Source organism: Stegodyphus dumicola, chromosome 11, assembly GCF_044657685.1.
Source record: "Stegodyphus dumicola isolate Sdum_Otavi_A_Nest chromosome 11, ASM4465768v1".
Lineage (NCBI taxonomy): Eukaryota > Metazoa > Arthropoda > Arachnida > Araneae > Eresidae > Stegodyphus > Stegodyphus dumicola.
Window position 1 is genome coordinate 78,604,010 of NC_140778.1, and position 22,132 is coordinate 78,626,141.

Here is a 22,132-nt window from a genome sequence, read left to right on the forward strand (position 1 = left end):
AATGTCGTTAAATTTACAAAAGTATTGAAGATATATTGAACAGCATTATAACAAGAAACTACTGTACAAAATATGTAAATTTAACATAACTTCTTTTTTAGTATTTGCATAGTTTCCTCCAAATGAACCTTAATGGGAGGTTATCTTGCAAAAATTTAAAAGTATTAAAATGGCCTCTATTTAAGATGTAACTGCATTTATAATTATTTTGTAATTGTGAATAGATTATATTATTGCAATTAGATTATGCACTTACAACATAATTGCATAAAGTAATGAAATTAAGAGTTCACACATACAATGTAATATAATTACAAAGCAATTATCTAAATTTTAATTATAATCACTTATTTAATACCACAATATTATTACAATCACAATGTAATTTAAATTGGGTACTATATTTGTATACCCTCCACTCAAAAGGAGGTACTGATAAGCCTGGAAGTTATTATCAACAAAAAGCCTGTTCAGGACAGTTTGATGACAATTTCCACCGGGCGAAAAGTACATTCTTAAGCCCAGGCAAATCATGACAATAAAAATCATTTAGTCTCATGATTCACTATATTTCAAACTATAGGAGCCTTAGATCGAGACCATGACACCAGACTTGCTCTCTGTCGAGTAGATCGCAAAAAGCGACCCGTTCTTCTATCTCGGCGGTGTCCAGACTAGGGCCCGAAGTTCCTTTTTACTCTCCTCTGAAATACGAAATTGCCCCTCTTTCTATATACATTTCCTTCGCACCTATGTTTAATTTTTCGCCCATCGGTGCAGAAAGACTTAGCGGGTGCAACAAAAGCCATCTGTCTACTTTGTCTGTCTGTCTGCGGTCCTGCATGGGCTTCATACCTCTTAACTCCTCCCATTTCCCCCCCCCCCTTTTCTCTCGTGAAGATATTTTGTCAACATAGGCAAATTTATAAGTCTGTGAAACAATATGTCTTAATATTTTGATCAAGATAAAAGTAAATTTATGCAAGCAATAGAAAATAATTGTGCAATATCCAGAAGTAGTTTGAGATGAAATTACGTTAACTACCCTATTTTGCATCCATCATCCTGATTTATGTTACTAGCTTAAAGTTCTTAGTGTTGAGAAGAACTGTCTTGTCTAGGTGTATGCAACCAATCTTTTGCAAGAAGCAATATGTAAAGGTAGCTTTTGGATACTCATACAAAGGAGAAATTTCATTTGTGTGAGGAATGTAATCAGTCATTCAGACAAAAGTGTAGTTTAAACAAGCATATGCTTATTCACACAGGAGAGAAGCATCAAGGTGTTAAGTAACTTTTCATTTAAATTAATCAAAAATAATTTAAAGTCATTTAATCAAAAAGCTCATTTAAAAATGCATATGCTTATTCACCTAGGGAAAAAAACCTTAAATGTATCATTTATATCATCATATATAGAAATCATTTAATCAAAAAACTCATTTAAACATGCATGTGCATGTACACACAGCAGAGAAACCTTGCATGTAGAAAGTATGCAATAAATCATTTAATAAAAAAAGAAAAAAGAAAACTCTTTTAAACATGCATATGCGTATTAACACACTAGAGAAACCTCATATGTGCGAAGTGTGTAAAAAGACGTTTAGTGAAAAGGATACTTTAAGCAAGCATATGCTTATTCACACAGGTGAGAAACCTTACATGTGTGAAGTATGTAAGAGATCATTTAATCAAAAATCGGTTTTAAACAGGCATATGCGTATTCACACAGGAGAGAAACCTTATATGTGTGAATTTTGTAAGAAATCATTTAATCAAAAACTAGATTTAAACAGGCATATGCTTATTCACACAGGTGAGAAACCTTTCATGTGTGATGTATGTAAGAAATCATTTAATCTAAAAGATAATTTAAACAGCCACATGCGTATTCACACAGGAGAAAAACCTTATATGTGTGAGGTATGTAAGAGATCATTTAATCAAAAATCTGTTTTAAACAGGCATATGCGTATTCACACAGGAGAGAAACCTTATATGTGTGAATTATGTAAGAAATCATTTAATCAAAAACTAGATTTAAACAGGCATATGCTTATTCACACAGGAGAGAAACCTTATATGTGTGAAGTATGTAATAAATCATTTAAACATAAAGCTGGTTTAAACACGCATCTGCGTATTCACACAGGGGAGAAACCTTATATGTGTGAAAAATGCAACAAATCATTTAATCAAAAAATTCATTTAAATTTGCATGTGAGAATTCACACAGGAGAGAAACCTTGTATGTGTATTATATGCAAGAAATCATTTAAACGAAAAGCTCATTTAAACATGCATATGCGTATTCACACAGGAGAGAAACCTTATATGTGTGAAGTATGTCAGAAGACATTTAATCGAAAAGCTCATTTAAACAACCATATGCGCATTCACACAGGAGAGAAACCTTATGTGTGTGAAGTATGTAAGAAGACATTTAGACTAAGGATAAATTTAAAGCACCATATACTTATTCACACAGGGGAGAAACCCTATATGTGTGAAATATGCAACAAATCTTTTAATCAAAAAATTCATTTGAATTTGCATATGAGCATTCACACAGGAGAGAAACCTTATATGTGTGATTTATGTAAGAAATCATTTAATCGAAAAGCTTATTTAAACAACCATATGCTTATTCACACAGGAAAAACTATATACATGTGAAGTATGTAAGAAATAATTTAATCAAAAAGATAATTTAAACAGGCATATGCATATTCACACAGGAGAAAAACCTATTATGTGAGGTATGTAAGAAGTTGTTTAGTGTAAAGGGTGCTTTAAACAAGCATATGCATATTCACACAGGATAGAAACCTATTATGTGCAAAGTATGTAAGAAGGCATTTAGTGTAAATTATAGTTTAAAGAAGCATATGCTTATTCTCACAGGTGAGAAACCTTATATGTGTAAAATTTTATGTAATCATTTAATCGAAAAACCTCATTTAAACTTCCATAGGCGTATTCACACAGGAGAGGTACCTTATATGTGTGAAGTATGTAATAAGACGTTTAGTGTAAAGGTTAATTTAAACAAGCGTATTCTTCTTCACGCAGGAGAGAAACCTTCTATTTGTGACATACGTAAGAAGTCATTTAATCAAAAAGTTCATTTAAACAGCCATATGCACATTCACGCAGGTGAGAAACCTTATGTGAGCGAAATTCATTTAATCAAAAACGTCATTTAACTTTCCAGCACGTGCATATGCGCAAAATTTAGGACAAAGTTTTGCATTGCATTTCCATCTCACTAACATAAGAACTTTTACTTATATTTGAATGCAATATCATTTGTATTTTGCAATAATAAGATTAATATTTTATTTCTTAACAAATTTATTATCAATATTCACTGATTTCAGTTGTCTTTCGTGCCCCAAATGGTAAAATAACAGATTTCGTTAAAAATACAATGTGTGCGTCCTCATGTAAAATTGCCAAGTGCAACTGCTGGAAGGTTAAATGTGCATATGCGTATGCACATAGCAGTGAAAACTCATATGTGATTCACACTGGAGAGAAAATATGTGTGGTATGTGAAGATTCATTCAGTTTCATAAAGAAGATTAAAATATGGATATCAACATAAGAGACAAATGTTATGATTTAAGTATGTAACAAAACCCTTTAGGGTGATTGAAGAAGTTGAAGAAATGTATCTCTTAGCCAACACAGAACATCCTGTGTTTTGAACATATGTTAGAAACAAGTTTTACTTACCTGTGCAGTAAGCACCTGTCTGTGCAGCTAGAAAACCTCATTATTTGAGGTTAAGTCTGGATTTTTACCACCGGTTGACAGAATTATATGTAGCAACATTATTAGAATTTAGAGAGGCTAATTTGAATGGCACTACTGGTGACTTAGGGGAAGAAACATAAATTCTCATTTGATGAAAATAAATTATAAACCATTTATTTGTTTCCGCAAGAAGAAGTATTTTTGAAAATATCTTTACATGATAATAAGTGTTCAGTGTTTATATCTGCTGCGTACTGAAGTGTGGATAAGAACTTTGAAAACAGAAATTCTAAAAGGTGCCTAAATGTTTCATCCAATATCCATTCTGTAAATTAGATGCGCTTTGTGTTAAACTTAACTGTTTTTGAATTTCATGTAGTTACGAATTACAACTATTCCATTAGAGATAGAATTGCCATTCTTGTTGCCTGTCATGAATAATCTATTGGGTATTTCCACTCGTCATTGACAAGTGCTGAAGACCATATCTATCCAGCTTCAGTATCAAATGTGTCAGCATATAACATTCACAAAATCAATGCAGTCTTCCACAGTAGTGTTAGAAAGGTGAAAGGAAATCCCACATTTTCAATCAGATCTTGGACGTACCATGCTGAGCAATCCCAAGTATGTAGTGCACATAAGAAGATTGGAAAGCATCATTTCTGTGCAGGTAAGAACTCTGTGTATAGTACATATTTATTTTGAAAATTGTTATATATTTTTTTTCATGTAATAGTGAAAGTAAGCTAAAATAATTCATTTGGTATATTCTGCTGTGATATTATGAGATGAAATTATTTTTTATTATGAGATGAAATCATTTAGGGAACTTAGTAATATTTTGGTTCCAAAAAATAAAATAATAAATGCTATAAAGTACATATAAAAAATGAACAAGTTAATAAATGCCATAATCATCAGATTTTTTTTTGCTGGGTGCTTCAGAAAGAATGGAAGTTTCGGAAGCACTGAGCAAAAGCAAAAATGTTGTTTCATTTCTCTTCTTTAATAATTTTTCAAGATAACTATATCATGCGTAATTGCTTCTGCATATTTAAATGTGTATTAGTTTTCTCTGTAAAATTCAATTTACACTTTTTTAATTTCTTTTTTTTTTTTTTTTTTCCAAAATTCAAAAACCTTCTGTCTGTTTGCTCGCACAAAGTTTGTAGGGATTTCTTTCCGATTTTAAGACTTGCATCCTCAGGATATGAAAGCATTATTTAAAGGCCTGTTATTCCTAAAACATGTGACGAAGTGATTCTTTTTGGTATTATTGTTTAATGGACATATTTTGGGATGAATATCCTACTTTTGGAAAATTTAGTTGATCTTTACAATATGGTAACTGGTAGTTTGGCGACATTTTGGAGGCGATAAAGGTTACTACCTGGGACTTTGGTAATAATGTGAGCAGTACTCAGTTCCGATTACGCATTATTTTGTGTGGGGGAAATGAGAGATCATGGGATATGTCATGTGATATTAATGGAAGAATTACGGTTCTTTAATTGGAAAAGGGAGGGGGGGAATTTGGACAAGTATCTGTGGATGTATATTATTTTGTATTAAGCTTCATTGTGTGTTGTGTGAAGTAGGGTTGAATAATTTTGGGATTGTATGGCGCTGTCTAAAGTGAATTGTAGATGTGATAAAGAGAATTTTTCTTTTATTAAATTCTATCAAATTCGGAAAAAAATCGTTCAGTAATTTTATTGAATCCATAATAAAAGTGTATCCACCATGTAAGGAAGATTCGGAAGATTAGGTTAGTTAGACTTTGTTAAGAATGTGAGTAGTATTCAGTTCTGATTATGCATTATTTTGTGTGAGGGAAATGAGAGTTCATGGGATATGTCATGTGATATTAATGGACGAATTACTGTTCTTTAATCGGGAAAAAATCTGGCAATTTGGATCCCATGGCCCTAACTAAAGTGAATTCGAAATGGGTATTTAGGCATTGTGATAAAGAGAAGTTTGCTTTTTATTTAGCGTAGGAAGTATGGAGGAAAAATTCGCAGACAAAATCTTTCAATAATTTTATTGAATGAATTAGAAAAGTGTATCCGCCACGTAATCAAGATTCTGAAGAAGATTAGGTAAGTTAGTATTTTTAATTATTTGAGGATATTAATTTTATGCATTGTTCTAAATGTAAGGTGGAAAGGAATTTGGTATTATTGGGAAAATTGTTATTAGCAATGATTTAGTTTAAAGTAATTAGGATTGTAAGGTAATTTTTATTAATTTAATGTATGTGCTCATTTATATTTTAAGTAGTGTTTTTGAATTTAATTATATTTTCATGAAATGATAGTTATTTTGTGAATTTTATGTTTATAGGAATTTGGTATACGTTTTAGTTGAAGTAAACGTGCATGGAAATAATTTAAATATCTGACACTAAGTAATTGTAATGGTTGCGGTATGAATTCGTTGGTGACGTTTATAATATAATAGATGATTTAGAGGTAAAAGTTTTTGGATATTTTATTTATTTTATATGTGGAAATGTTCATATTTGGAAAGGGTAAATACTTTTTCGCAATCAGGTAATTTCATATATGTTCTTTTTATTGGGTTTAAAGATTGAGAAAATTGTCATGTATTTTCGTGAAATTTTTCTAATTTATGAGAAAAAAGCAGTGTACATGGATATAGTGAAGAGTGTGCGCAATGCCATTTTTGTGAAATTGTGGGATGTTTTTTTAAGTAAAAATAAGTCGACGTGTACATGGTTTAGTGATATTTTAATTAAATGATAGTTATTTTGTGAATTTTATGTTTGTAGGAATTTGGTATACGTTTAAGTTGAAATAAACATGCATGGAAATAATTTAAATATTTGATACTAAGTATTTGTAATGCTTGCGGTATGAATTCATTGGTGACGTGTATAACGTAATAGATAACGTATATAACGTAATAACGTAATAGAGGTAAAAGTTTTTGGATATTTTATTTATTTTATATGTGGAAATGTTCATATTTGGAAAGGGTAAATACTTTTTCGCGATCAGGTAATTTCATATATGTTCTTTTTACCGGGTTTAAAGATTGAGAAAATTGTCATGTATTTTCGTGAAATTTTTCTAATTTATGAGAAAAAAGCAGTGTACATGGATATAGTGAAGAGTGTGCGCAATGCCATTTTTGTGCAATTCTGGGATTTTTTTTAAGTAAAAATAAGTCGGCGTGTATATGGTTTATGTGTATGTGTTATTTTGAAAAACGCGTAAGGAGTATGGTATTGTGCACTTTTTCCCAATTTTGCAGTGAATATTTGTCATGATTAAGCAGTTTTGTTTGATAAAATTTCTAGCATAAGTGTAATTCGGCTAGTAGATTGTTGGAAGAAGTGTTCAGTAGATAAAAAGAAAAGAAACATGTCTTTACTTCGTGAAGACAAAATGGCGGCGGGGAAAAAAATAGAGGGTTGCTGTAGGAGAGTTGGTTGCCAAATTTTCGCCATAAAATCGCGAAGTTACCATAATGTAAAGATCAACCAAAGACCTTTTTACTGGGCACATGCATGTATTGTTTGGTAATAAAATAACTCTGTGGTTTCAAAGCCCTTTATCTATATCCGGGTAAAAATCAACATTCCTATTTGAAAAGCAAGCAAACAGCAGTGGTTTCAAGGCGTGACCACCGAGCCTCTAGAGCAGGGGTCGGCAACCTGTTTGTCCTTAAGGGCGCAATACTAAATTTGAAAATCACCGAGGGCACATATTTTACAGATAATCAACAGGTATAAATAGGCATGAAAAAAAAACAGATTTTTTATAACTTTATTTTGTTGGTATCATACATAATGATACATATAATTCAGTGTGAAACTTGGGTGTCCATATTTTCAGCTAATTTCTTATAATTGGGGATATATTTAGAGTTCCCGGTCCTTAAACAATTATCTAAATGTGAGTCATTAAGCTTTGTTCGGTATTTTGATTTCAAATATTTCATATTTGAGAACCAAGACTCGCAATTGTATGTTGTTGCACGATATGAATAAATTTTTAGCGCACATTTCCTTAAAATAGGATACTTATTTTCATCGACTAAGTTCCAAAACATTTTATCATTACTATGCACTTTTAAAATAATATCACTTTGCAAGTTTAGGCTTATCTTTGGAATATGGTAACAGGTAGTTTGGCGACATTTTGGAGGCGATAAGGGTTACTATCTAGGACTTTGGGAATAATGTGAGAAGTATTCAGTTCCGATTACGCATTATTTTGTGTGAGGGAAATGAGAGATCATGAGATATGTCATGTGACATTAATGGACGAATTACTGTTCTTTAATCGGAAAAGGGGGTAAATTTGTAAAAATATCTGCTGTACAGCATTAGTTTCATTTTATGTTCTGTGACACAGTGTTGTTTAATATTTGGATCCCATGGCCGTATATAAAGTAAATCCGAAATTTTTATTGCGTTTATGTGCAATTGAAAAGAATTGCTTAATTGCGGATAAGTATGAATGTCGAACATGTGGGTATGAAATGAGATTGTGTGAAAGGAAGGATATTACAGATAAGTGTGAATGGCGGTGCAAGAAATCTGGTGAAAATGGACATTTTGTGAACCGCCATGCACTCAAGATTCTGTAGAAGATTAGGTAAGTTAGTATTTTTAATTATTTGAGGATATTATTTTTATGCATTGTTCTAAATGTAAGGAATAAATAAATTAATATGGTATTATTGGAAAATTGTTATTAGCAATGATTTAGTTTAAAGTAATTAGAATTGTAAGCTAATTTTTATTAATTTAATGTATGTGCTTATTTATATTTTAAGTAGTGTTTTTTAATTTAATTATATTTTAATTTAATGATCGTGATTTTGAGAGTTATATGTTTGTAGTATTTTGGAATATGTTTGAGTAGAAGTAAATGTGCATGGAAAGAATTTAAGTATTTGACACTAAGTATTTGGAACCATTTTTAATGTTTGCGTTAGAAATTGGCAGGTGAGGTTTACAGTAGATAATTTAGAGGTAAAATTTTTTGGATATTTTATTTATTTTATACTTGAAAATGTTCATCTTTGGAAAGGTATATACTTTTTTGCGATCAGGTAATTTCATATATGTCCTTTTTACCAAATTTAAAGATTCACAAAATTGTCATGCATTTTCGTGAAATTTTTCTAATTTATGAGAAAAAAGCAGTGTACATGGATATAGAGAAGAGTGTGCGCAATGCCATTTTTGTGCAATCCCGGGATGTTTTTTTAAGTAAAAATAAGTTGATGTGTACATGGTTTAATTATATTTTAATTAAATGATAGTTATTTTGTGAATTATATGTTTGTAGCAATTTGGTATACTGATTCAGAAGTCAAACAACAAAAATCAGCATTAATTCACAAAATTTTCACAGGACTAGTTTTGATGGTTTTACCGAACCATCATCTTCAGCTGCAAAACCGCAAATGAACAAGATAGGAAATAATGTTTAGATAAGATAAGAAAGCCTGGACAAGAATAAGCAAGTGGCGTCATCTGTTGGCGAAACCAGAACTAAAACATAATTTCTCTAAAAGCCGAAGGCAAATTTGGATTGGAATTAGGATTGTTAACTAGAACAGAAAGATTTTTATGAATGTGAAATGCCTCTAGAAAATCCAGTTCTCCAATGGAAGATGTTTTTTGAATAATTTTGGCAGCAGAAAAATTGAAAGTGTGATTTTCGGACCAGCAATGTTGAGCAACAGAAGACTTCTGTGTTTCCTTTTTTCTAACATATGCCTCATGTTCTTTGACGCGAAATTTTAAGGCTCTCTTAGTTTGGCCAATGTAAATTAAACCACACTGGCAAGGAATCCTATAAATACCCCAGGAATTCATATCCGGAATGGGGTCCTTGAGTATAGAAGTTGGAATTTTATTGGAGAAAAAACAACCCGAAAGTTAAATTTCTGCAAAATATGTGCAACTTTATAGCTAATTGATGGAAAGAAGGGAATGACAACAGAATTTTTATAATCTCCTAAAATAAGAGTGTGGCTTTTAGTGTGTTCAGATGAGAATTTTTTAACTGCTTGATTAATAATGTTGGGTGAAAAGCCCCTGTCAATAGCTATTGCTTTTAAATAATTTAGTTCTTCATCAAGGGCTAGTTTGGAGGAGCAAACTTGAAGAGCACGGAAAACATAGGAATAAAATGAAGCTAACTTTTGTTTAGTCGGATGACATGATTTAAAGTGGGGTGGAAGGCAAACCGATGAAGGTTTACGGTAAACTGTAGTACTGAAGTTGGATGTGTTACGTGTGACCAGAATGTCGAGAAACGGAAGAGAATTGCAAGTCTCAAGTTCAAAAGTGAACTGAATAGCAGGATCAATAGAATTCATTGTTGAAAGAACTCTATTTAAATCATCTTTATTACCTTCAAACAAGGTAAAAGTATCGTCTACGTAGCGGAACCATGCCGGGAAGTTTAAAGTTTCAAACAATTTTGATTCATAATAATGCATGTAGATATCAGCCAGGATGGGACTGAGGGGGCTTCCCATGGCTAATCCCTCAGTTTGCTTGTAATATTTATTTTGGAAAACAAAATGTGTTTGTTTCAAACAGAGTTGAGTGAGAGAAATTAGCTCATCAATTTCGATGCAAGAGAAATGAAATTCGCGAAGTCTGGTTTCTAGACATCTTAATGCACCCTCCACTGGGACATTGGTGAATAATGATTTTACATCAAAAGAAACCATGAGTAAATTACGAGGAGAAATGTTTTTAACCTTTTTTACAAACTCTAATGAATTTTTTATGGTGTAAATGTTATTGTCTAATAGAGTGGAAAATCTAGAAACTAAATATTTAGCTAATGGATACGAGGCAGTACCTAAATTTGATACAATAAGGCGGAAAGGAATACCACTTTTCTGAATTTTGGGAAGAGCATATAATCTGGCACAATTCGCAACAGATGGGATAAGCGAATGTTTTAAGTTGCTTGAAACGATTTGCGAAGATTTGATCGCAGTTTTTATTTTGGATAAGTCCGAAGGTGAAGGATCTTTAGGGATCGGATTATATGGTCCTTCGTTTAAGAGTTTAGTGACACCATCGATGTAAGTGTTCTTATCCATGACGACTATCTGGCCACCTTTGTCGGCCTTTGAAATGACAATATCCGGGTTAGAATGAATCTCGCGCATTGTAGCTCTTTCTCTCGCAGTTAGATTTGGTTTCAAAGGTTTATTATTGAATTTCACATTATGAGCGATAAGATGCCTAATCATTTCTTTCTGTGAATCTGAAACTTTACTGAACTTGAAAGCTTTTTCGATAGGAGCCAAAATCTTTGGAATCGAGGGTTTACAGGTTTGTGAGAAGTTAAAATTATATTTTAGAATTCTCTCTTGTTCTTCTGAAAGACTAACATTAGAAATATTAACTATTGGCTTGATGTTTACAATGGGAAGATTTTTTGAACTACTTGAACTGGAAGACTGTAAAAGAAGTTTTTCGAATTTAACTGCAAGGCTGTTTTTATGACCCTTGCAGTTAAATTCGAAATAATAATAAACCTTTGAAACCAAATCCAACTGCGAGAGAAAGAGCTACAATGCGCGAGATTCATTCTAACCCGGATATTGTCATTTCAAAGGCCGACAAAGGTGGCCAGATAGTCGTCATGGATAAGAACACTTACATGGATGGTGTCACTAAACTCTTAAACGAAGGACCATATAATCCGATCCCTAAAGATCCTTCACCTTCGGACTTATCCAAAATAAAAACTGGGATCAAATCTTCGCAAATCATTTCAAGCAACTTAAAACATTCGCTTATCCCATCTGTTGCGAATTGTGCCAGATTATATGCTCTTCCCAAAATTCATAATAGTGGTTTTCCTTTCCGCCCTATTGTATCAAATTTAGGTACTGCCTCGTATCCATTAGCTAAATATTTAGTTTCTAGATTTTCCACTCTATTAGACAATAACATTTACACCATAAAAAATTCAATAGAGTTTGTAAAAAAGGTTAAAAACATTTCTCCTCGTAATTTACTCATGGTTTCTTTTGATGTAAAATCATTATTCACCAATGTCCCAGTGGAGGGTGCATTAAGATGTCTAGAAACCAGACTTCGCAAATTTCATTTCTCTTGCATCGAAATTGATGAGCTAATTTCTCTCACTCAACTCTGTTTGAAACAAACACATTTTGTTTTCCAAAATAAATATTACAAGCAAACTGAGGGATTAGCCATGGGAAGCCCCCTCAGTCCCATCCTGGCTGATATCTACATGCATTATTATGAATCAAAATTGTTTGAAACTTTAAACTTCCCGGCATGGTTCCGCTACGTAGACAATACTTTTACCCTGTTTGAAGGTAATAAAGATGATTTAAATAGAGTTCTTTCAACAATGAATTCTATTGATCCTGCTATTCAGTTCACTTTTGAACTTGAGACTTGCAATTCTCTTCCGTTTCTCGACATTCTGGTCACACGTAACACATCCAACTTCAGTACTACAGTTTACCGTAAACCTTCATCGGTTTGCCTTCCACCCCACTTTAAATCATGTCATCCGACTAAACAAAAGTTAGCTTCATTTTATTCCTATGTTTTCCGTGCTCTTCAAGTTTGCTCCTCCAAACTAGCCCTTGATGAAGAACTAAATTATTTAAAAGCAATAGCTATTGACAGGGGCTTTTCACCCAACATTATTAATCAAGCAGTTAAAAAATTCTCATCTCAACACACTAAAAGCCACACTCTTATTTTAGGAGATTATAAAAATTCTGTTGTCATTCCCTTCTTTCCATCAATTAGCTATAAAGTTGCACATATTTTGCAGAAATTTAACTTTTGGGTTGTTTACTCTCCCATCAATAAAATTCCAACTTCTATACTCAAGGACCCCATTCCGGATATGAATTCCTGGGGTATTTATAGGATTCCTTGCCAGCGCGGTTTAATTTACATTGGCCAAACTAAGAGAGCCTTAAAATTTCGCGTCAAAGAACATGAGGCATATGTTAGAAAAAAGGAAACACAAAAGTTTTCTGTTGCTCAACATTGTTGGTCCGAAAATCACACTTTCAATTTTTCTGCTGCCAAAATTATTCAAAAAAGATCTTCCATTGGAGAACTGGATTTTCTAGAGGCATTTCACATTCATAAAAATCTTTCTGTTCTAGTTAACGATCCTAATTCCAATCCAAACTTGCCTTCGGCTTTTAGAGAAATTATGTTTTAGTTCTGGTTTCGCCAACAGATGACGCCACTTGCTTATTCTTGTCCAGGCTTTCTTATCTTATCTAAACATTATTTCCTATTTTGTTCATTTGCGGTTTTGCAGCTGAAGATGATGGTTCGGTAAAACCATCGAAACTAGTCCTGTGAAAATTTTGTGAATTAACGCTGATTTTTGTTGTTTGACTTCTGAATCAGTATTTATTCGGCGTGTTATTGTGTCTTAATTTGGTATACGTTTGAGTGAATGTAAACGTGCATGCAAATAATTTAAATATTTGACAGTAAGTATTTGTAACCATTTTTAATGTTTTGTTATGAATTTGTTGGTGACGTTTATAATAGATAATTTAGAGGTAAACGTTTTTGGATATTTTATTTATATTATATGTGGAAATGTTCATCCTTGGATAGGGTGTATACTTTTTCGCTATCAGGTAATTTCATATATGTGCTTTTTACCGAGTTTAAAGATTCACAAAATTTTCCTGCATTTTCGTGCAAATTTTTGTAATTTATGAGAAAATAGCAGTTTAGATGGATAAAGTCAAGAGTGTGCGCAATGCCATTTTTATGCAATTCTGGGATGTTTTTTTTAAGTAAAAATAAGTCGACGTGTACATGGTTACTGTGTATGTGCGATTTTGAAAAACGCGGCAAGGAGTTTGCGATTCTGCACTTTTTCCCAATTTTGCAGTTAATATTTGTCATGATTAAGCAGTTTTGTTCCATAGAATTTCTAGCAGAAGTGTAATTTGGCTAGCAGATTGTTGGAAAAAGTGTTGAGTGAATAAAAAGAAAAGATATATGTCTTTACTTCATGAAGACAAAATGGTGGCGAAAAAAAAATAGAGGGTTGCTGTAGCGGAGTTGGTCGCCAAATTTTCGCCAAAAAATCGCCAAGTTACCATAATCCAAAGATGAACCCAAGTTTATTATTTCTAATTCTAGGTCTTTGATATTATGAAGCTCGAAATACACTGAAACTATTTCAAGGTCATCATCTTCAGTAACATTAAATGGATTTATGAAAAATCTTAGAACGGGTTCTAATGCTGCATAATCTTCAAATCTAGAAGAAAACTCGGTTGATCTTTACATTATGGTAACTTGGCGTTTTTTTTGCGAAAATTTGGCGACCAACTCTCCTACAGCAACCCTCTATTTTTTTTCCCCGCCGCCATTTTGTCTTCACGAAGTAAAGACATGTTTCTTTTCTTTTTATCTACTGAACACTTCTTCCAACAATCTACTAGCCGAATTACACTTATGCTAGAAATTTTATCTAACAAAACTGCTTAATCATGACAAATATTCACTGCAAAATTGGGAAAAAGTGCACAATACCATACTCCTTACGTGTTTTTCAAAATAACACATACACATAAACCATGTACCCACCGACTTATTTTTACTTAAAAAAACATCCCAGAATTTCACAAAAATGGCATTGCGCACACTCTTCACTATATCCATGTACACTGCTTTTTTCTCATAAATTAGAAAAATTTCACGAAAATACATGACAATTTTCTCAATCTTTAAACCCGGTAAAAAGAACATATATGAAATTACCTGATTGCGAAAAAGTATTTACCCTTTCCAAATATGAACATTTCCACATATAAAATAAATAAAATATCCAAAAACTTTTACCTCTATTACGTTATTACGTTATACACGTTATCTATTACGTTATACACGTCACCAATGAATTCATACCGCAAGCATTACAAATACTTAGTATCAAATATTTAAATTATTTCCATGCACGTTTATTTCAACTTAAACGTATACCAAATTCCTACAAACATAAAATTCACAAAATAACTATCATTTAATTAAAATATAATTAAATTCAAAAACACTACTTAAAATATAAATGAGCACATACATTAAATTAATAAAAATTACCTTACAAGTGAGGAAAATATTGATAGTTTCCATGGGAGTGTGAGTATAGGTGTTTTATGAGAATAGAAGTAAAGTTTAAGATGCATTTCCCAAGAAATAGAATATGATAATTAAAGATACATTTACAGTGTATACAAAGTTTCAAGCAATTATTTATGTTATGTGGGTTACATACCCAAATAACTGAATAAAAGAAAAAGGGTACTGTTCTGTTATCAGAACCGAATCCAGAAATGTATGTATGGATAATGTGTTCATGTATGTACGTATGTATAATATGTAAACACAAATGTATGTGTTTGTTTACAAATATACATATATGCACATTCATTTACACGCATATGCATTCATACATTTCTGAATCAGATTTCAATAACAGAACAGTACCGAAAAGAGGTAGATGCAAATATTTACATTAACATCTATGTATTTATTATAATTTACAAGACAAAGTTCATAATATTGTAAGTGATTGATTTATCAGGCTTAATAGTTGTTAAACTCATAAATTGATGCTGATGTGGATAAAATACAAAGAAGTAGCATTAATGTAATGCTATATATATATTTAAGCTGTTGTATATGTTGTAATTTGCTAGTGTAAAGAGCAGACATACATGGGTGATTTTTTAACAAGATAATTTTCTTACTTACATAGTGGAGAAAATATACATATGAAAATTTATATGAAATCATATTTTTGCATTGTTTCCCGAGTTATGGTATTACAAAGTTTACTTTCTAAAATCAGCACATTTATATAATTATATTTCTTCACTGCTTCAGAATTGTTGAGGAACAATGCCATTTTTGGTCATAACTATGATAGAAACATTTAATAAAATCACACTTAGCATATATTTAATAAAGATTCTAATTTATCATTATGATGTAGAAATTTACAGGTATCATAACATGGTAAAACTGAATATGCAAAAGAAACAAGAGATGCTGCATATAGCTGTTTTCAGGAATTACAAAAATGTCTTAGTGTGCTCAAAGTAAGGACAGATATGAATTTCTCAGTGTGATTTCCCTCAACAGTCAGGCATATATGGCATGTTATACGTGCTGTTCACCAAATTGTCTAGGACAACTTCAAGGATTCTGTCAGTCTCATCTGTCAGGACAGATTTTAGTTCTCATAGAATTTGGAGACTATTCTCTCTTCGAGCAGTACTGTGCTGCTTGGGATTTAGATCTTACTGGGAATATCTTCCCTTGCTAGTGTTTCAGACACTTCAGCTAATCCATGATGATGGGTCATTCATGAAAAGAAAAATGTAGAACAAATGACCTTGAAAAAGGTAGACATTATCCAGATGAATTTTAGTGCAATGTTGCTGTGATGTCATTGTACCTCTATCAAACATGTGAAAAGGAATTTTTGTTACTTTTCATGATACACAAGCCTGCAGTTACTCTTCAGCCATAGTGATGAATTTTTTTATGGATATCTTAATGATAATAATGAGTCGCCCTCTGTCTCTATCTACGTGCTGTAGTCCAAAGTCGACCGATTTCAGACTTTGTACTGTGTAACTGAAATATATGAAAGAAAATCATGTTTTAATAAATCAATGTGCTTATTTTTTGCTGCACAACAAATGAAATCTTTGTGTAATATGTGACATTGCTTGACATAAAGCATATTCAACATTTAATAATGTTCGCATTCAATATGCATTAAAGCTGAAAAATTGTTTCGCATAAGTATGTGATACTGAAGGGCAGAAGAACATTAAAAAATTGTCGAAAATTCAGTTCCAGCTCCAATCCAGAATAAAGTCGAGGATTTTTGTGGAAACTCTAGCTCTAAATTTTAGTCAGTCAAGAGCTCAATAAGTTCCTCTTGGTCTTTATATAGTGATTATAAAATGTTTAATCCTCTTGGTCTTTATATAGATGTTTAATCTCATTAATGTCGGTCAAAATATTCTCTTTTAATCCAGGTTATCATTTTGAAATCAAAATTTGATAAAAGATATTCAAAAACGATGTTTCTCTATTTTTTAAGTGAGCTTTAGTAAATTTTGCACTTACTTTATTTTCAATAATAAAATTGTCGGCAGTTAAAAAATCTTTAGAATGAATCATTTTCCATCTTGTTCTCTGAAATATTGATCATTTTAATAAAACCTTCAATTTTATCATTTGAAGTACACATATTGCCAATTTTTTCTCGAAGAGAAAAGAATCATAAATTAAAATAATTTAGTATCTCAAAATTATCTGATAAAGTGAAGTACATATATTGCCAATTTTTCCTCGAAGAGACAAATCAAAAGAATTTAGTATCTCAAAATTATTTAACAAAATGCACAGGTTTGATAGCCATAAGTCATTTTCATGTAGAGCAGCAAGATCAGCTTATTGTTTGGTCAAAAATGCAATAATTTTTTCTTTTATTAATTTTAATCTTTTTAACCTCTGCCCTGTTGACATTCATCTTACTTCTGCATGTAGTAACAATTTTTGTATTTGGATTCTGTGTCTTTACATAAATTAGAAAATAAGCATTTGAAAATAAATTGCTTTTAATAAAGTCTGTAATTTTGTACTTCTCAACAGATTAGGCATTGTGTAAAAGTTACATGTTCATTAACAGCAGCTTTAACATGTAATTAAAAGCAAATGTTTTTGCCTTTCATAACTTTTGCCAAGTTTGTGCCTAATCCAGAACAATTTTTCTATTCCAAACCTTTAATTAAAAAAAATGTATCAACTTTGCAATACATTTAAACCTCATATAATACGGTAGATTGGTTCCTAGAAAATACCGTGTTGTACGGGACCCAGAGGCAGTATAAAAAGGGGGGTTTCGTTCCCAAAACATTAAAAATAAATATGTTTTTTAATTATACATAAAAACTTAATTTTTATTAAAAATATATATGTATGTAAAACACAAAACAAAAAATATTACATATTTTAATTTAACGCAACTTTAGTTTAATAAATTTCTTCGTTGTCATTGCTCTGTATAAACGTTTTTTCAGTGGAATGAGATCGCTTTTACTTTCAGAATTTCTTGCTTCATTTAAAGTTCTGGCATTTTCTTTCCTCTTAAAAAAATTTAAATTTTACTTTGCATACTAGTTCTTACCGGATCATTTTAAATTTCTCGAGACAGTTTTGCAGCTCCCTTTTGAATTTTTGGCTTATTTCAACGGAAGGGTCTGCACTCAAGAAAAATAACTCGAGATTTTCAGCTAAGTGTAGACCTTTTAACTTTTTTAATGTTAAATTATTAACTTCACAATCTTTATCTCAGAATCAATTTGATTTACAGCTTCGGATGCCATTTCTATCAAATTTTTGTCAATTTCTTCTTCCGCTAATAAATCTTGAATGTGCTCAGCCATGTTCACGAAACCTTCACCTCCGACTGATTTAGCAAGTTCTAATATGCCACCAATTTCCTTTTCTGATGATTTGTGCACATTTTCTAGTTCAACTGAAGAGTGCCATATCTTCTTCTAACATGCATTTAAGATTAATGCTTTCAGTTCTTTCAACGACAAAGATACGATGTCAATTCAGTTTTTGATTGAAAATGCCTTCCAAGCTTCCATTACATTAATCAATTTTGAATCGGTTACGTCTAAAATCTACTATAATGCTCTTCGTATGTAATATGTTTTAAAGGTATAAATAATAGCTTGATCCAATGGTTGGAGTAATGAAATAGTGTTAGGTGTAGGAACAGTATTTTGACATTGGGATGATTCAAATCTTGTGGGTGACATGGAGCATTATCTAATAGTAATAGAGCCTTAAAGCTCAAATTTTTCCGCCTTAAATAACATTCAGCGTATGGCACAAAACAAATTAAAACCCAATCTTTAAATATATTCCCATATACCCAAGCTCTTGGGTTTGCTTTACAGTACACCGGTAAGGTGTTTTTATTTACGCCTTTAAGTGCACGAGGATTTGAAGATCTATAAACTAACAAGGGTTTTGTCATAAAGTCCAAAGTCATACTGCAGAAAAATACAAAAATAGCATTAGACAATTTTTAGACACCTTTAAATCAGGATGCAGGTTTTTTCTTTTTTCAATATAAAGGTTCTAATGGGCATTTTTGTTCTACAAAAGCCCAGTTTTGTAGGCATCGAAACTTGAATTGCTGTGTGCATTTGTTCTTCTATAATATTTTGAAAATTTTCAGGAAATCTCCTAGCAGCTTCATAATCAGCCAATGCAGATTCTCCTTGAATTCTTATGCTATGAATTGCAAAATGCTTTTTTAAATTTTCGAACCAACCAAATCTTACCAGGAAATCTGGGTTGGCAGAGGGTTCTCCATATTCTTTGAGGTGCTTGAAAATTTTGAGTGCTTTTTGTTTAATGATATTACCAACCAACGGAATTCTTTAACAGCTATCATCAATCCAAATACTGTGTGCCTTTTCCATCTTTTCAATTATTGATGCCCCCGGGGGCGAACTACACATTTTGCGGATGTCGACGATCCTGTAGCAATTGCACTTTACTTCTTTTTTCATTTTTCTTAATAGTTCGGACTGTTTCTTCAATCCATTTGAAAATTTTCCAGTGTGAGATGTCTTTTCTCCTTTTAAAAGACGGTCCAAGATTTGTAATTGTACTTCTAAAGAAATGAATTTCCTCTTAAACGTTGTTTTTTTATATTTATCGGACATGTTTGGGGACTGAAACTTAATGTCCTAAAGACAAAAAAATTATTTTCTGACACACCGTAAAACTGCCGACCAGCAGCGTGAGACACTTTTGTATTCAGGCCATGGAGACGAGTATTCGAATTTTGGCCAAACGTACAGGTTGTGTGCTTTAGAGCACTTATTACCTTATGTTGTTCACCTTCTGTGATAGTGAAGTATCTTCATTGTTCATACAGGTCATATGAAGACATTTGTTCATCTAAGGACATTTCTTCTAATGGCTACCAGATCATGAAAGACAACTGGAAGAACTTACGAAACAAAGATTCTTATGTGTTAAATGACTACATGGGTGCTTTGCACAATATGGAAAAATTTCGTGCGCAGTTCGTTGAGTTTCTTTGGATTGCTTGGGCAGTTTTCTTGTTAGAGCGAAACCGTGTTGTAGGAGGGTTCTTGCAATTTATGAATCGTGTTATAGCAAAATTGTGTTACAAGACGCCGTGTTGTAGGAGGGCTATTTGTATATGTCATCTCTTTTTGTGTGTTTTTCCAAATAATAAAAAATTCTTTATAAATGTATCTGACATATACTAACAGCTGAGGTATGATTGAAATATCAATTGTTTCATACAGATAAATCATAAATTTGTGCTTTCTTTAAGCCTAGTAGTAAGTTCCTTGAGTTGATATTTGCTAATTTAAGAAATTTTTTGGCAATGGAATCATTTGACAGATGAATCTTCAGAAACTCTTTATCATATTTACCAGCTTAATACAGCAAGTAATGCAAGATCCTCTCCAATGGCTAGCGGTTTCGACCTCTGAATACTTGTATTTTGACTGGGTTTGAGTTTGAACCCAAGGGAATGGGCTTCCTGCATTGGTTAGTTTTTGTGTTATTTTTCCGTGAGTAACCAGTTTCCAGTTAACCATGCGTAACATGAATATAAGACATGAGTAAATACTTTTTTTGCTAACAGTCAAAGTTCTCAAAATATTTTGTTTCTTTATTTGAGGATTTTAACACTTGTTTGAGATAAGCTTTTGTTTACTGACGTACGAATGGTGATTGAATTCAATATGCCTTTTCAATTTTGATGATTTTGTACCATCCACATTGGCATGCCTTTGTGGCAGGAGATGTTATATACTGCGTGTTTGTGGCATATTTTGTTTCTGGGATAACTTTATACTGAAACTTTATACATAGTAGTGAATGTGATATCACTACTATGATGCTCTTGCTGATTTATCAATATTTAAATATAATTTACAGCTCATCTTAAACAGTATTACAGTTTTATAATTGTACTGCAGAGAAAATGTAACATATTAAGAAGAAATGAAGGCATTGCAGTTAATGTTTCTCTAAATTCCTGTACCTGAAATAAATTTTCAACATCAAAGTTTTGCTTTATGATCAAATTTGTGGTTGCGACCCACAGTTTAAGAACTTTTCTCAGAATATCAAAATCATGGTATTTTCAAAAAATCACATTATTTGACAATGCCAAATAATGTATCAGGTGAATTTGAAATTATTTTGCCTAAATAAATATTAAAAATCTATTGAATTCATCAAAAAATATTTAAAAGAAATTCTGAATCATCTAAAAAAATTGCTTGGAAAAATTATTCTTCTATACACTTGTCAACAAAGAATCCATAGAAAAGGGAAAATAGGAAGTAATTTTATAAAAAATGCATGATCCTAATAGATGTATTTTTACAATTTATAATCAAAATCTTTTGGAACATATGACCCAAGAAAGTATAAAATATACTAATCAGAAAAAATGACAATTTTTTTCTATTTCTGTACCCAAGTTAAAGTGCTTTATTGGCTTTTTACTTTAGGGTGGTTATGTATGTCTTCCTCAAGAAAGACACAACTTGTCTCTAGCTGAAGATATTAGTTGTATTTCTATGCATAGCAGTGGCAAGCTCTACATATATTAATATCAAGCAGAATCTGCATACATCTAAAAATAATACATTAGATAAAACTGAAAAACTTTGCTAATGTTCATCCCTATTTAAATATTTAAAATGTCAATTTCATGCAGTATGAGATTATTTTCAACACATCATTTTATATAGATGAGGAAATGATACCTATTTTGTAGATATTGGTGCGAAATGTTTCTCAAAAGAAAAAATTGTTCATTCGGGTGCAAAATTTGTTGTTTCTGTTCTTCTGAAAGGTAAATACAGTCAAAACTCCGTAATCCGGACGTCCATAATCCGGAATGATCTATAATCCGGACTTGAAAGCTACAAACTTTCTGCGCATGCGTGAACGCATTAATGCGTATACGCATGCACATGATACCTTTATGCATGCACATAATACGTTTACGCATGCGCGTTTAATGTATAACGGACGGTATAAGCTAAGCTAAAATTATCTGATTATCTATTTCAGTTAATGTTGCAGTTCCTTAATCTTCTAATTGGATCCAGCTTATCATTTTTTGCAGACTATTAGAGCAATTTTATAATGTTATGTGCCATTTTGAGGATGACACATAACACGATAATAAAATTTCCTAACTGGCTAACGTACTCCTATCCA

General features: G+C 31.9%; 1 protein-coding gene across 1 annotated transcript in view; it reads left to right on the forward strand.

Moving 5' to 3' along the window:
• Positions 1-836: 836 nt before the first annotated feature.
• LOC118203252 (uncharacterized) overlaps positions 837-22,132 on the forward strand; it is a 37,199-nt gene continuing 15,903 nt past the window's right edge. The window contains exon 1 of the mRNA XM_085826880.1: positions 837-4,435. Within this exon, the coding sequence (XP_085683006.1) occupies positions 1,546-2,679 (1,134 nt within the window). The 5' untranslated portion in view covers positions 837-1,545 and the 3' untranslated portion in view covers positions 2,680-4,435. The remainder of the gene's footprint in view (positions 4,436-22,132) is intronic.